At 31.6% G+C, this 16,189-nt stretch overlaps 1 protein-coding gene across 6 annotated transcripts in view; it reads left to right on the top strand.

Moving 5' to 3' along the window:
- Positions 1-16,189, top strand: part of LOC118188759 (calcium-transporting ATPase sarcoplasmic/endoplasmic reticulum type-like) — a 164,602-nt gene that overhangs the window by 71,450 nt on the left and 76,963 nt on the right. For all 6 annotated transcript variants that reach the window (XM_085813522.1, XM_085813521.1, XM_085813524.1 and 3 more), the window contains exons 2-4: positions 2,349-2,587; positions 6,262-6,279; positions 11,739-11,821. In XM_085813522.1, coding sequence (XP_085669648.1) covers positions 2,470-2,587; positions 6,262-6,279; positions 11,739-11,821 — 219 coding nt within the window. In that variant the 5' untranslated portion in view covers positions 2,349-2,469. The remainder of the gene's footprint in view (positions 1-2,348; positions 2,588-6,261; positions 6,280-11,738; positions 11,822-16,189) is intronic.

Here is a 16,189-nt window from a genome sequence, read left to right as displayed (position 1 = left end):
TACAAGAAAATATATGAAAATTTCAATTAATTAGAGATATATTATTAGGCATCTCTGCCTTCCATGTCCTACACCTTTAGTATCCTGCCTGCCATTGACTATTGGGATGAACACAGCACCCTCTAGTCAGAATGGCGCTGGAAATATGTAATAACCTCTACAGAAAAGGCTCCAACTGGTGTCAAAGATTTCAAAGCAAGACTAGTTATTTTAGTGTGCGTAAATGCTGCAGGAATGCACAAGTGCAAACTTTTGGTAATCTGAAAACATGTACGACCTCGAGCATTTAAAGGAGTAACGATTTTCCACGTTATATATCGGGCAAATAAAAGAGCATCAATGACACAAGCGTTGATGAATGATTGGTTTGAAAATCATTTTATACCCGAGGCTCAGCGACATTTGAATTCGGTAGGTTTACCTGATGACTCAAAAATAGTCCCGATTGTTGACAACTGTTCGGCGCATACTTCACTTAAAATTTTAATGAAAAATAATGTATCCGTATTCTTCTTCTTCCAAATTGTACTTCTATCATTCAGCCTATAGATATGGGAATAGTTCACACACTGAAATGCAAATATAAAGTAGCATTTTTAAAATCTATGTTAAATTACTTGAACAATGGCAAGACTTTGAAATTCATTAGCATAAAATCTGCTGTTTGGAGCATCGCAAGATCGTGGGAGGATGTGTCTCCAGATACGTTAAAAAATGCTTGGCATAATTTATGGCCAGCTACCATATTTCATGGTGAGAACGATAAAAAATTTTGATTGACAAGTTAGTCGGTATTCTCGACACAGCAATTACAGAACTTGAACAGTGAACTTTGTAACTGAATAAGAAATTGTCTGTTTATAGAATTAAAGAGAAAGTATTATCACAAAAAACGAAGCAACTTAAAACAACTTACATTGAAAGAAATGTTTAATAAAGTAAACAAATAAATATTAAGCTTTTTTTGTAAATTTTGATACCCTTTAGATCATAATTGCTCTTTATTTCATAAATTACAGTTTCATATTTTTAATTATAATTTCTGCATGCCATCTTACCAGATTTAAATTGATGATCTATAATCTGGAAAATCACTGAACACTGTTAGTTTGATGCAGGTTCAAATCCTAGGAAGCAGGCTGTCTCCATTAGTTTTTATGTATTCTGTCATGCCTTACATAAATATGAAACAGTAACAGTTTCATTTAAAAAAGTTTTCCCACGAAGGCACTCTTAAGCAGATAGCATGCATATGGTTTACCATGATTTAAATAATCCAATCCAGTCTAACCATAAGAGTTAGGATTAAATAATCATGGAAGTTTTCCATGTAAGATTATCATTAAATTTGAAATGTATTGTACAGCGAAAGAGGCTGATGTAGAAATAGTGTTTATTAAGCTGAGATTAAGTTTTAAATGCTGCTAATACAATGGCTTCTAGACTCTTATAAGGTCTAAACCAATAAGTTCTTGACTTTTTGACATGATGTTGATTAATAATGATATTCTGCATTAGCTGTTCTTGCACAGTTAGTAATTTAGTTATGCAGTTTTTGTACTAAAGCCATATGAGTAAAATTTAAAAAATAGTTTATTTTTATATTGTCCTTTTGTGTGAAATTTAATATTTGTCAAAGTATGGTTATGACATGCAAAACTTATTTTTCTCTCAATAAATAAAAAGCAAACAAAGAATTAGGGACTGACAAATTTAATAAAGGGCTCGCGCAGTCCCCCTGTAGCTCTTTGCATATAGCTATTTGTGTAGCGTGCAACAATTGTAATAAAATGAAATTGGTTAATTATGCTCTCATTAAAACAATACCAATATACTGTCAAAATAAATTGTTAGAAGCACTTTTGCTGTAATTAATCTGTTCCCAAATGTTACTTCATGTGCCATTCTTAAAAAGCTATGTATTGATTAAAGAAGTGATAAAAATAAATGTAATCTCTGTCTTGATGTATGAGAACATGAAATATCTTGTATTGGAATGTTAATTTTTTAATACATATTTAAATCTAATTTGATAGAAAGAAAAAGAAAATGCTTTTCATAGAAAATTAAAAGCTCAAGTGTTTCTCTTGAGAATTATTAATCTGTTCTTTTTACATTTCTGCCAGAAAAGGTACATAATAATTATTAAATTTAACGTATCGATATCTTAGTGTCACCCCATTTTAACTTTCAGGATAATTATTTTAGTCGCATGTGGCTATTTATGCCAAGCAACTGGACATATTTGTGTTTATTAAATATTTCTTTAAGCATTTAAATTGTCAGCATATGTTTTTCTGAATAAAGTTTTGTACATGTGCTGTTAAATGCTTTTCTTTTATTTTCAGGAGTTTGTCCAGATCATCTAAAGTTTCCATGTGACTCTGTGTTTATCTGTGTTGTCTGTGTAACTGTCAATAATACTGCTTGCATTTATTTTATTTTGTGGTGTGTAAAATCAGTACAAAAATGGAAATTGCTCATACTAAAACTCGTGAAGAAATATTAGAGCAATTCGGAACAGATCCAGAAAGGGGTTTATCACCGACTCAAGTTAGAAATTTACAAGAGAAATATGGTCCCAATGGTGGGTAATATTATTATACTACTAATTTTTTAAATATGTAAATATCTAGACAGTTGAGCACTTAAAATCAGCTGTTGTGATAAATCTTTTTTCTAAACTTTATTATATATATATATATATATATATATATATATATATAGATATGCTATAGGCCTACATGCTTTATTGGGCTGTAAATTCTGTTAGTTAGATGGTCATGTACAACATCAAATCTACTCGTAATTTGAATATCCAAAAAAATGGAATGAACTTTTGTATCAGCCTTCATACTGGTCAGTTTTGACTGTGATGATAATAAGAAAAATAAAAATCATTTTCGTTTGCACTTAGCATAAACGTTATTAACAGTAACAATGGGAAGAAAAAAAAGGATGTAGAAAAAAATTTGTTAATTGCATATAATACAAGATTATTAACATTAACAACTATAAATAGTTTACATCTTACCAGCTCAGTGTTTTTGTAGTGAGAGAAGTTTAGAAGAATGGATCAAATTTCACACTGAAGTCTGGATGGGAAAGGCATTTAGCATTTTTCATGCTGTTAGATGTTTTTAATAGACAAAGATACTTATTTTTTTTTCTATTTATTACTGCTCATTTCTCATTCAAATCTGTGATGATTACACATAGATTTAAAATTTAGATTTTATTTTTAAACTATAACAGCTAGAGCATTAGGAAACTCCATTTCACATCTTGAGCATTGATTTACAAATTTATTCCTATATGATTTCACCTATCAAGAGGAAAAAGGCATGATCTTCTATTAAAAGCAAGAAGAGATAACCAGAATTCTTAATTTCTGATCACATATTTTTTTTTGCTCAACTTTACCTTCCCAAGTAGTCTATGACACTAATTTTAGAAAGATATTAAGGATCTTCCCAAAAATTCAAAGGTGTCAATTCTGCGTTCTCTTTTATCTCTGCAACCAAATTAATAAAAGAATGTCTCGTAGAATTTACTTCAAATATATTTGATCTATTCGGTAATGTAGATTAATGATATTTAAAAGAAAAAATTGTATTTCCTGTACACATTGGAGTTTAATTTTGACGGCATAAATCTAGGAAATGTTTTTCTTCCTATGCTGTAAATATTTTTTTGCATATTTTATTCAGACGAAACTCATTTGTCAGCTTAGAATAGTGTCTCCCTTTTTACCTTTCAGTTGATTTGTTAAGATTAAAAAATTGCTTCCATATCAACACTTGCAACATCTTCTGATACTAATCATAACATTTTTTGAATTGAAAAGACCAATCATTGTTTTACTGCTACTTCATTCTGATACTAGCTGAAGTACCCAGTATTGCCTAATGTTTACACAGAGTGAAGATGCTTCATTTAGGAGGTTTTCAAAATGTCAGGTGGACAGTGAATTTTCTCTTATTTCGGTTCAAAGTGAATTGTGTAAAATTTTAACTGAGCTCAAATAAAACTGTTGAACTAATATGGCACCATGTACTGATTTTAATAAGAACTAGAACTTGCTTTGCTATCAATTATCCTTATTGATTTTTTTGGAAGTTGCATTCACTTTGGCCGATTTCTTCACCGTTTCTAAAATATTTGCATAAAACTGACAGATGGCCCGCTTAAATTCTGCTTTAAAATTTTTACACTATTTTAAAGAATAAATGAGCAGGGTGCCATCTAATGGTTTTAATAAGAATAGATAGAGTGAATGCAACAGTGGCAGCATGAACCTAAAACAGGTGATGTGAACACAGCATTCAAGCATAAATGCTGCGAGTCTAGAATCCATATGGTGTTTTATAATCTTATATATATATAAGCAGTGACCTTTCTCTTGGTTGAGATCAAGTTAGCAAAATTTCTTAACTACGTAAAATTTTTTCAGAACTGTTAATCTGTATGAATTACACAAGTAAACACTCTCTTCTTCATGTATTGGGTGTACAAAATAAATTTTGAGATTTTTTTTTTTTTTTTGTAACTTTGAAACTTTATTCAGAGAAATTGGAAGAATGTATTTTATTCAAAGTATTGTCCCTCGTTAGCTACGGCTTTTCCCTGTCTTTGAAGTAGCATATGGAATCTGCATTAAAAAAATTTCTCGTCTTTTGAGGGGATCCAAGAACCGACCCAATTTTTGGCTTCTTCCTATGGAGTGAAGTGCTGCTTGGCCAAGTCACGAGTCATCGATCGGAGCCGGTAGAAGTTGGAAGGAGCAATGTCTGGTGAATATGCTGGGTGGAGTAGGACATTCCATTGAAGCACCACCAAAGTTTTCTTGATGACTTTTGCAGCATGTGGGTGGGCATTGTTGTGCTGAAAGATCACTTTATCATGTCTCTTGGCATATTGAGGATGTTTGAGCTTCAGTACTCGGCTCAGTTACATAAACTGATGTTTGTAACGTTTCCCATAGATGGTTTCGTAAGGCTAGAGTAGCTCGTAATAGATCACTCTGAGCTCATCCCACCAGATTGCACAGCATTAAACTTATTGCCATGAATATTTGGTTTGACCGTTGAAGTTGATGCATGGTTGAGCGTACTCCACGATTTTCTGCACTTGTGGAAGTAGATCCAATTTTTGGTCTCCATCACGCTTCGATGGTGAAACTAATTCCGATTTTGCTTTTGGAGCAGTTGTTCACACGTGAAAAAACGCCATTTTACGTCTCTTGGCCTTGAATTCATATTGAACCCAATTTCCTTGTTTATGTGTCATACTCATGGCCTAAACACGTTTTGAAATCACTTGTTGAGTCACTCCCAAGGTTTTGGCGAGCTTCTCCCGAGTTTGGCAGGAATCTTGGTCCAGTGTCAAAATCATCACTTTTAAAACGCCGGAATCAGTACTTTCATGTTTTTATTGATGAAGCATGTTCCCCATATGCTTCACACAGTAATCAATGTTCATCAGCTGCACTTTTCTTCAAATTAAAACTTAAAAAGGAAAAAAAAAAAAAAAGCCCCTCTTGCAAATTTTGTTTTGTTGGTACAGAAGTTGACATTGGTTGAGTATAAAGAAAGTTTGTTTTTTACACTTCAGCGAAATGAAACAGACTGATTTTTTTTAATGGAAATGCTGGCGCTTTAACATCAATATATTTAACAAGATTGTCTGATAGGATTTAATACTAGTAACGCCATCTTATGTTAAATCCAGTTAGTCTAATTTCACCGGTCAGTTGGTAATTAGTAACAAATTAAATGAATCTGTGTTCATTGCTTTTAAATCACATTGTATGATAATAACTAAATAAATTAAAAAAAAGTTAAATATTTTATTCTTTGCTGAATTATAAAACACTTCCACATGGAAGATAAAAGTATTTTATTCCAGGCATTGGCAAAGCATTTCTTTTAAAGCACAGAGTTTGTATATTAAATTCAAAAGACAAATATATTGTGAGTGGAAACATGTCTCTTTTTATATTGGGCATTTTTGTTTATTAAATTTGAAACAAATATTTTACAATTTGTAGAGTGGCAACACATAACTTACTGATAACACATATCTTTTAGCATACAAAAATGTAGATTTTAGGTTTATCTTAATGCAGATCAGGCAATAATCAATTTTTAAGAAGGCATTTATTTTAATCAATATTAAAATCTTGTTTATTAAATGAAATTTGAATTTTTCTGAATTTGTATTTTGATTTTTCAAATACTCATTATTTTTCCTTCTTTTCAGAATTGCCTGCTGAAGAAGGTATGTATGAAATTATTAAATAATTCAAATAATAATTTGTTACTGTAAATTAAATATTTTTTAGTTCGCTTTCATGTATTGCTGTATTGACAATGCTCTAAATTTCTAAATATCATTCTTTCCCCCTTCTTTTAGTTAGTTGTAAGTTTGGTCTTATATGCTAGTTATAACTGTTTTTTAATTTATCAAGTGACCAAAAAAATGCTTTTTTAAATTAGGAAGATTATTTTCGCAAACTTAACAAGATATTTTCAAAAATAAATGAATGCTTAAATGCTGTTGATATGAAAATATCGAAATTATGGTTTTATATATGGATTTTAAACTTCTATAGCATTGCAGTTGTATATTACACATGTGATTGTGTTTGAGAAAGAAGGGAAAGTGAAGAATCACCTACTGCTTGGCACGCTTTTCAAAATCGTCAACTTGGAGCACTCTCATATCTTGTCTCTAGGAGTTGCAATCTCTCCAAAAGACAATGCACAAGGTGTGACATTTACAATGGCAAAAAAGTAAAATAAATGAAATAAAAAGTTTAAGGAAAATTTTAAAAACTGAAAATTCTTTCAGAAAAGCATAATAATTTAAATTTGAATACATATTTCCCTGTGGAAATTATACCAGTCAATTACTGTGTGATTAGAAACATTCAGGTCTTCGATTGCATATTTCTTAGGGCACCTTCCAAATTACTTTTGCATCAATAACCAAACTGTACACATATTCAAGTTACTGAAACCAAGCCAAGAGCCTTTTCTTACAGTCCTGCACACATTATGCCTTTCCTCTTTCACATTAGACTGATTCTTACAAAATCATCATTTATTGCCTTTACTCTTTCTTTCTCTCAATTTCATGCTTTCCCCCACATTACAGACATGCATGCAATGATCCAGTCAACCCCTCTTTCATATACAGTCAAAAGTCGTTAATTCGGACACCCATAATCCGGACCTCAAAGCTAAAAACTTTCTGCGCATGTGCTGCGTTGGCACATGCGCACAGGCGTTTTACGCGTGCGCGTAAGACCTTGACTACTGCGCATATGCGTGTGCGCAAGTGCAGAATACGTTTTCGCCTGCGCGTTTAATGTATAACGGACGGTGTAAGCTAAAATTATCTAATTATCTATTTCAGTTAATGTTAATGATTGCGTTGTTGTTACTTAATCTTCGAATTGGATCCCGCTTATTATTTTTTGCAGACTGTAAGAGCAATTTTATAAAAGTAAACTTGAACTTTCGATTATGTCAAATAGAATTTCCGATGCTGGAACTTCCAAAGGATCTACAAAACGAAAGTATGTTTCGATGTCCAACAAACAAAAAGTGGAATTGCTGCAAAAAATGGATAAAGACATGAAGAATGTGACAGAGAGGTTAGTGAAAACGAAAAAATTTCTATTGACAAGTTAGTCGGTATTCTCGGCACAGCAATTAACGGGACTTGAACAGCGGGACTTTGTAACTGAACAAGAAATTATGTTTGTTTATAGAATTAAAGAGAAAGTATTATCACATAAATTGAAGCAACTTAAACAACTTACATTAAAAGAAATGTTTAATAAAGTAAACAAATAAATATTAAGATTTTTTTTTTTTTTTTTTGTAAATTTTGATACCCTTTAGATCATAATTATTCTTTATTTCATAAATTACGGTTTCATATTTTTAATTTTAGAATTTCTGCATGCCATCTTACGAGATTTAAACTGATGATCGATAATCCGGAATCGCCGAAGTCCCGACGAGTCCGGGTTAACGACTTTTGACTGTACCATTTTAACACAGCTTACTTTCCTAAAGCTGGCAACATGGCAAAAAATTTTTTCAGAATATTCAGCATGCATTCATTCACATTTTGAACAATAATAATATCATTGGAGGTCTTTGTGAGTATCTGTAAATTTACTTGAAAAGTGTAATCCACTGCATTAAGCTCAGCTGAAGAATAAAATGTCACGGATTCTCGAAGTAATGTTTGAAATAACTGCTGCTTTTCCATCTACAATCATAAATTCTCAATTTAAAATACATACTGAGCATGCAAAAAATGCTCCAAAATTCGCACTCCTCTAGAGCACTAAAAATTGCTTTGGATATTACATTTGGCATGCTTATCAATCTCGTAAAAATTGCCAAATATGTGTGTGATTCTGCGCCTGACCTAAGAATACTGAGTTGTTGCATAATTGTGAAACATGTTACTATTCAGAGTAATCTGCCCATACTTCAGTGCATTTTTCCCAGTACTCTGGAAGCTAATTTATCTCCTCTTCAAAGAAAGAGTGTAGTTATAGGTGACAATTAGTATTCTGCATATTGTCTTCAAAACCTGATTAAATTTTATGAGCTTGTGATCCTTCTTCTTAATAGAAACTTTGCAATAATTCTTTGTTCATGGACCGGAGTATTATCTGCTTCAACCAAAACGTTTCAACTTATCCAACAGAGTATTAACTAGAAAATCATTTTCATGAGGAGACACATGTGAACTCTGTGAAATTATTTCCCCTTCATATGTCTATCCATTGTTTTCATAAATAAATCGGCCAAAAATGCCACATGTCTTGCCTTCATGATAATTTCTCTTGTGGTCAGGGAGTAGAGTAAATCGCCATTAAGGGAAGTATGTAGCTCTGACTTTTTTTTAAAAATGTCATTTCATTCAAGTTTTAAATATTCTTTATAAGCGCCAAAACATTTTCTCTGTTTAGCATTTACCATTATTTGATTTATTATTATTTGTGATTTTTTTTTTTTTTTTTTTTAAGTTCTACAGGTATGGATTGTTTATGTACTCATGGAGAAAAGAGCATTTAAAAAAATTGAAAGAAAATCAAACTATCAAACATTTTTAAAAGCAAACATTTTTAATCAAACTAATCTTAAAGAATACTGTATCATAGAATAAATAACAATTAATTTTAATAATGCCTCTTTTCATACTTTTTTATTGATAGTTCCTTTCTGTGGTAAATACAATAAATTGTTAAATTGAAAATATAAATTTTTGTTCTTACTATTCTTTGTTTTATGAGCCTCATAAATAAGTGATCTGTGTAATGAAGTCTATAAAATTATGAACTATATATATTGTTAGAAGCTGAACTTGTATTAAAATATAAAAAATATAATATTTGATGATATTTCAGTTTATAGTATTCAGACGTATTTAACATTTGACAAAGGAACGATTTTAGATTGGCATTGATTTTAAACCAATTTAGCACTGCTTTTTTGCCTAATTGGTGTATTTCTTTTCCAACAATAATCAGACTTTGTCTTAAAATAATAGAAAAAATGAAAATTAAATTTCTTGAGAAAAGACATATAACCATAAACTATGACTAGAATAAATGGCATTTTCTGATTAAGCTACACCTTTACCAAAAAGCCCCCCTCCCAAAAAATGAGGCAATGCACCATGTTGCCAAAAGTATTATGTGGTAGCTTAGGTATATGCCATTTTGCCAAAGTGTTTTCCTTTTTGATTTTGACCAGTTTGATTGTAAATTAAGTTCCTCCTTATGGGAATTTTCAGTATTTTAGCATAGGGATGGAGCACATAGTGCAGTTTTATTGCCTTTGGTGAAATCTTGAACTTAGCTCTGCGTGCATAGAGTGTGATGAGGTTCATTTAAAGGCACCATGCACCTTTTTTCTTCCTTTTTCTCATCTTAGGATTTTGGTGCGGCAGTGGCATAGCTAGGGTGGGGCAAGGGGGGACATCTGTCCCTGGGCGCAGCATTCAAGGGGCGCCAAATTGATGTTACGAAATTTTAGACTGAAATGTTTTCCATTCTTGGCACAGAGAAAGGGGCGCAAAATCTTCAGTTGTTCCCAGGTGCTGAAAACCCTAGCTACACCTTTGTGGTGCGGAGATTGTACACATTGCCAAGTTTGTACAATTCTGATTTTTTTAAAGCAAAAATAGATAATTGTGTGCATAGGAAGAACAACAGTGCTGCCTGTCCTCAAAAGAGAGAGGAAAATAAAATGTTTAAAAAATAGTGTCACTGGCTGTCCAGTACAATAAACACTTCTGTCCAAAGTTGCCAATCAGTTCATAACTTTTTAATTATGGTTTTAAGAAGTTAAAAACTGATTATCCTAAAAATTTGCAATTGTTAATACTATATTTAAAAAAATGTAGAACTAATAGTGATTTTGTACACTGTTGGGAAGAGTTGGTATGAACATTGCTATTTATTATCAAATCCTGAGTGAAGAAAAGAACTATCGAAAAATTTAATTTGCTTTTTTCTTTATTAAGACTGTCAGGTATCCAGTATTTACTGATACATAGGTACACCAGACTTTCCTTTCCAGAGATAACCTTCAGTGTGGTATCTGATTGCTGAAAGTCATAGTGAAGTTCACTTTTATGCTCATAAACCAGAATCCGGAATATGTTGAGTAATATTTATTGCAGGAATATCTTAATTCTGGTTTGGCATATAGATATGATAAACCCCTTAACCTAAAAGCTCGAGTTTACTAGGAAAAACCTCGAATATGAGTAAGCATTATCACTGTTGAACCATAAAAATCTTAAAAGCTCAAAAATGAAAATTGAAACACTGTTTCTGAAATAATTGGTATGTTAAGGGGTTATCACAGTATAAAGTCTGAAATCCAGATATCCAGTTTCTCAAATGATCTAATATTTAAACCTCCAGAGCAGCAGCACAAAAAAGTAAGGGGGAAAAGAAAGACACCCTTGCAAAGTCTGGGAATGGAGAATATAATGCTCAGCAAAGAGAAGCAGGTGTACTGTAAATGCAATTTATGGATTTTTCTCCTAACTGCAATATATGCAAGTCACTTTCAAACACATGTTGTCTGGGAAATTGTGCTGGGGGATATGTTAATTGACTGACATTGCATTGATATTAGCCACGATATCGCACTTTTGGTCCTTGGGTGATTATGTGCCAGTGGGTAAGGTAGGGAGTTAGCATTTCTCTATCTGATCTAAATAATTAAGTCAAGCCCCAGTGCTGCTGTGTCTTCATATCATCTTACTAGATTTAAAATGATACTCTAAAACCTGGAAATTTCTGGAATTCTAACAGTTTTAGATCTCTGACTTTATACTGTATTTTTGTAAACCTATATGAAAATACATACTTTATTTAAATTTTAATTGTGCACATGATTAATTTCAACAAAACATTATATTTTTATGCATGTTAGGCATTTTCCCAGTTTATGTATATATATATATATATATATTTAATAATTAGAACGATGCTACAAATATGCATTGTTGGTCTGAAATAAGAGTATGCTGTAGAATGAAAGCTATGGAATATTATGAAAACCTTTACTTCTTTAAGTATTTGTCGTTTGTTATTTTATTTTTTCATATTGATTACTCAGTATTTTATATTATGCTTATTTTCTTATGCATGAACTGTTATTGCTTATAAAACATATATTTTTTAATTTCAGGCAAACCTTTATGGCAGCTCATCCTAGAACAATTTGATGATCTATTAGTAAAAATTCTGCTTCTTGCTGCAATAATATCATTTGTAAGTATGAAATATGTCAAAATCAAGAAGTAAGGAATTCATAAAATGAGCATTATGATTCATTTTGTTGATTTTTTTTATATAACTTAAGCTGAAACCTTCAGGTATTGAAATGATTAAATGTGCATTTTTTAATCTGATCGTGTTTGAACCTTTTGAATTCAATTTGTTAGTTAATTACATTAGTAATACTCTATTTCAAATCATGTGCTGCATATTGTAAAACATTATCAAGAATCTCTAATATTGACTGAAAAGTGTTTTAACAATTAACTAGGAACTTGAGACAGAGCATTCAACGGTGCCTTTTAGTGCAGGGAAGGAGACAGCATTTTCACACTCTACTGTATAGATTCTTAATTTCTTACAAACATTCTACCTTTAAGATATAAAAATTTTCGGATAGTTTTAATATTTTTTACCTAATAGATGAATAATAAATAAGTTTTATGTGAATCTCCCACATGGGCACATCTTACTGTAAAGCTGAAAATTGGTAAGAGAAGTTTAGCCACAGGAATTCCAAATTGAATGCATCTTTTTAAAGAGTATGCTTAATGTAAAGAAAAATAAATATTATAATATAAATTTAGTTCATATAATATTATATATTATAATATAAATTCTTATACATTATGATATAAATTCAGCTCTTATAATACAGTACAAAGTCCGAAATCCGGACATCCATTATTCGGAATAATCTAAAATCCAGACCTCAAAGCCAACGACTGTATATAAAAGGTAGACGGCTCATTCCACAGGGAATTTGTCTGCTAGCCAGATCCCAACATATACCTTGTGATTTATGGTCTTGGTGCTCTTGGGGAGTGATAGCTTAGGTTGTTCGTCGCAGGTGTGGCGTGCTTTTGATATGGCAGGGAGTGTGTTTTATTTCCGTCAGCTGGCAATCGGCAGATAATCTCGAAGTAGATTATTCGATTTTTTACAATTGTTTTTAGGTATGACTTAATGCTTTGTTTCTTGAATATTTTATCTGTATTTTTAATAATCGCTTTAAATTATTTACACTGTTGTTTAAGATGTTTAGGTTAAATAATTTTAGGAAGAAAATCTAAACTGAATAATAAAAATTTGAGAATGGAAACTTTACTTTTTGAATAACATTTAAAAATTAAAATAGTAAAAATAAATTGCAATACTGTTATAATATTTGAGGGGGTAAAAAATCTCGTTTATTTTTAATGCATTGCATCTAAAGAGAAAAAACAAATCACATTGTAATACGTATTAAGGCCTGTTTTCAAGGATTTTTTTAAAATTTAAATTTTCACATATTTTTTCAATTATGGTAAATTCCCAACAGCATCGTAGATGAGACAGAGTTTATCGCACAATAATTTAATAATAATAATAGCATTTTCCTTTTTTTATCACAGGCAATATTTGTTTACGAAAACAAAACACGTACGATTTGGCGCTACTATTTCAACAGAGTACGTGGAAAAATAATACAAAATTCAATTATTTGTAATGGGCAATTCCAGTAAATAGTGTTGCAGTATTTAATACATTTTGATGCTATTAATAAATGCTGAAAATGTCATATACAGCGGCAATTTTCTTATACAATATGGCTGAAACTTTCCAACCAATTCAACAGAGATAGTAAAATGACAAAAATACTGAAAATAAAATAATAAATCATGCAGTTTTAAGTTACCTATGAAACGTTACTGGTTCTCCTTTTACAAAACCTTTACATCCATAGGCGCTGCAGCGAATAGCCATTTTTTCTTTAATTTTATGTAACAAAGCAGAGCAACCATCTTTCATCCCGTAGAAATGAATGTAAAATATTTCCACACTTTTGGAATTCGGCCATAAGTCACATGACACTAATGCTGGAACTGGTTGGAGGTTGCAGATACGCTCTCTACCAGTATATATCTCGTTGCTCAAAGCCGCAAACATTTTTTTTATTAATGCTTTATGCATGCGCATATGATTTTTCCTTCCATAAAAAAAGTGGAGATTTTCACTTAAAAATTCCGATTCTTAATTTCACTTAGGCACTAAATAAAATACCTCGTTATGGAAAAACACTCATGTAAGCATAAATTTGTGAGGTTAATAATTTGGCTCCGTAGCTGAGTGTCCACTTGGCATACATCTCAGACACAAAAATTCACCTATTTTATATCACTGACTCCGACCTGGCTAATCATTATTTATTATATTTTGTTTTCATCACTGCATGTTTATCAATACATGAGATAGCTTCAGAAATCACTCGTGCTGACGTCTAAACTTTTTTTATATTAGTAATTTTATACAAGAGTATGGCAATCTTTTATGCTAACATTACGCGTGATGATGATTATAGATTTTTAAATGCTGACGAGAAAAAATTCAACAAAAATTTCTTTTTGTATGCTAAAAATAGATTTTGTTAGTGAAACTCATAGGCCAAAACATTACATTTAGTGCTATTTTAATTAAGAATAACTGATATGTTATTCACCATAAATCTAGAAGTGGCGACAGAATTTGTCGGCACCAGATGGCAGAATTTAGGAAAGACGAAATTTTTGGAATTTGGGGAAGCATTGAGCAGCAAAATTAAGGGATGAGAAGTTTTTATGATTTAAGGAAAGCAGTGGGATCCAAAGTTTAGTCGCGGTGAAAATACAGATTAGGAAAGCGATTTGTAGGAGAATTTAGGACCCGTAGAGATTGCACCAGGCGATATTGAGCACCGGCCCTAGATAAAGCCTTGAGTATATGTGGGAGTTTATTTATTCAGGACTCGGATTAGTTTGAAGCATGTGCAAGAAATAAACGTAGGTATAGTAAATAACTAAACTAATATAATTCAGGCTTAATTCAGTACACAGTAGGAGCAAGACAAAATTTAGCGAAACAAATTGGCTTTCGTCGCCAATCTTGTGATACAGAGCGAATAAGGTATAATGGATGCTATTAAGCTACGCTAAAATTATCTTTACTGATTATAAGGCAGGCTGCGCTGCTCCCTGATCTTCTAATTTGATCCAGCTTATTATTTTTTACAGCAATTTTATAAAAACTAAGCTTGAACTTTCGATTATGTCGAAAAGAGTTCTCAATTTTGGAGTTGCCAAAGGATCTACAAAACGAAACCATGTTTCGATGTCCATTAAACAAAACGTGGAATTGCTGCAAAAAAAGGATAAAGGCTTATCCATCTCAAAATTATGCGAGAAGTATGGCATTGACACAAGAAAAAAGAAAAAGGAACTTTTTGAATTTTTTGTGGAAGCACCTTAAACAACTTATATTGAAAGAAATGTTTAATAAAGTAAACAAATAAATATTAAGTTTTTTTGTGTAAATTTTGATACCCTTTAGATCATAATTGTTCTTTATTTCATAAATTACGATTTCATATTTTTAATTGTATAATTTCTGCATGCCCATCTAACCAGATTTAAATTGATGATCTATTATCCAGAAAAATCCCAAATCCGGAATAGCCGAAGGCCCGACCAGTCCGGATTTTGGACTTTGTACTGTATAACTAGCTTATACAGTACAAAGCGGCTTCGCTTACGTTGATGTCCTTAAATAATTTAAAACTCTGCGTGAATTTTAAAAATATGCCCCGCGTAAAATTTTAGTAAATACTGCCCTTTTTTGAATACCTATAAGCCACGGATATTTTTTATTTATGCCCGAACAGAGGGTTATTTTTAAAAATAAAAAACATTCGAGCGACTTAAAATGATAATTGCTATTGCACAGAGTAAAATGTAAAAAATATAAGATGTAAATGCAATTTTTCAAGCAACAATAACAAATATATAACATGAATGAATAGATCTCTAAAAAAAATAAGAAACAAAACATTAAATACGTATATCACGAAAGTCGAAATGTCGACAATATTTTCAAGTTGGTAAGTTAATTAGTTATTAATTTTTAAATGATTTTCCACATATAAATCTGCGAACTTTGACCTTTTTGCCAACCCAACGGCCGGTCAACCGGATACCACCTACTCCCTCTCTGTCGCTTTCGAATCCTAGCCTGTCAAGAAAGAGTTAACAATAGCAAGCAGAGTATTGTTTCATCTGCATTTAAGCTGAAAATAATTAAACAACAAAAACAGTTCCACTACCATTGTTCCTATCATTCAGAGTGCGACACAAGTTTCTAAATTTCGAGAAATTTGGATAATTAGATCAAAAATTATAATTTTTATCGCCAATTCATTGGACCCACACGGGAAGACCTAAGAAAAAATCCCAAATGTCCCTATTGAGTCTCATTCAAATTAAGGTTTTCAGAGTTTTAAATTAATGTCTCAGCTGATTAAAGTCATACGAAGATGAGAATGGTATCGATGGATTCCAATGAATTTTTGGA

This window comes from Stegodyphus dumicola, chromosome 3, assembly GCF_044657685.1.
Source record: "Stegodyphus dumicola isolate Sdum_Otavi_A_Nest chromosome 3, ASM4465768v1".
In the NCBI taxonomy this organism is placed as follows: Eukaryota; Metazoa; Arthropoda; class Arachnida; order Araneae; family Eresidae; genus Stegodyphus; species Stegodyphus dumicola.
The sequence above is the reverse complement of the archived record's forward strand: the minus strand, read 5'-3'. Positions and strand labels throughout refer to the sequence as shown.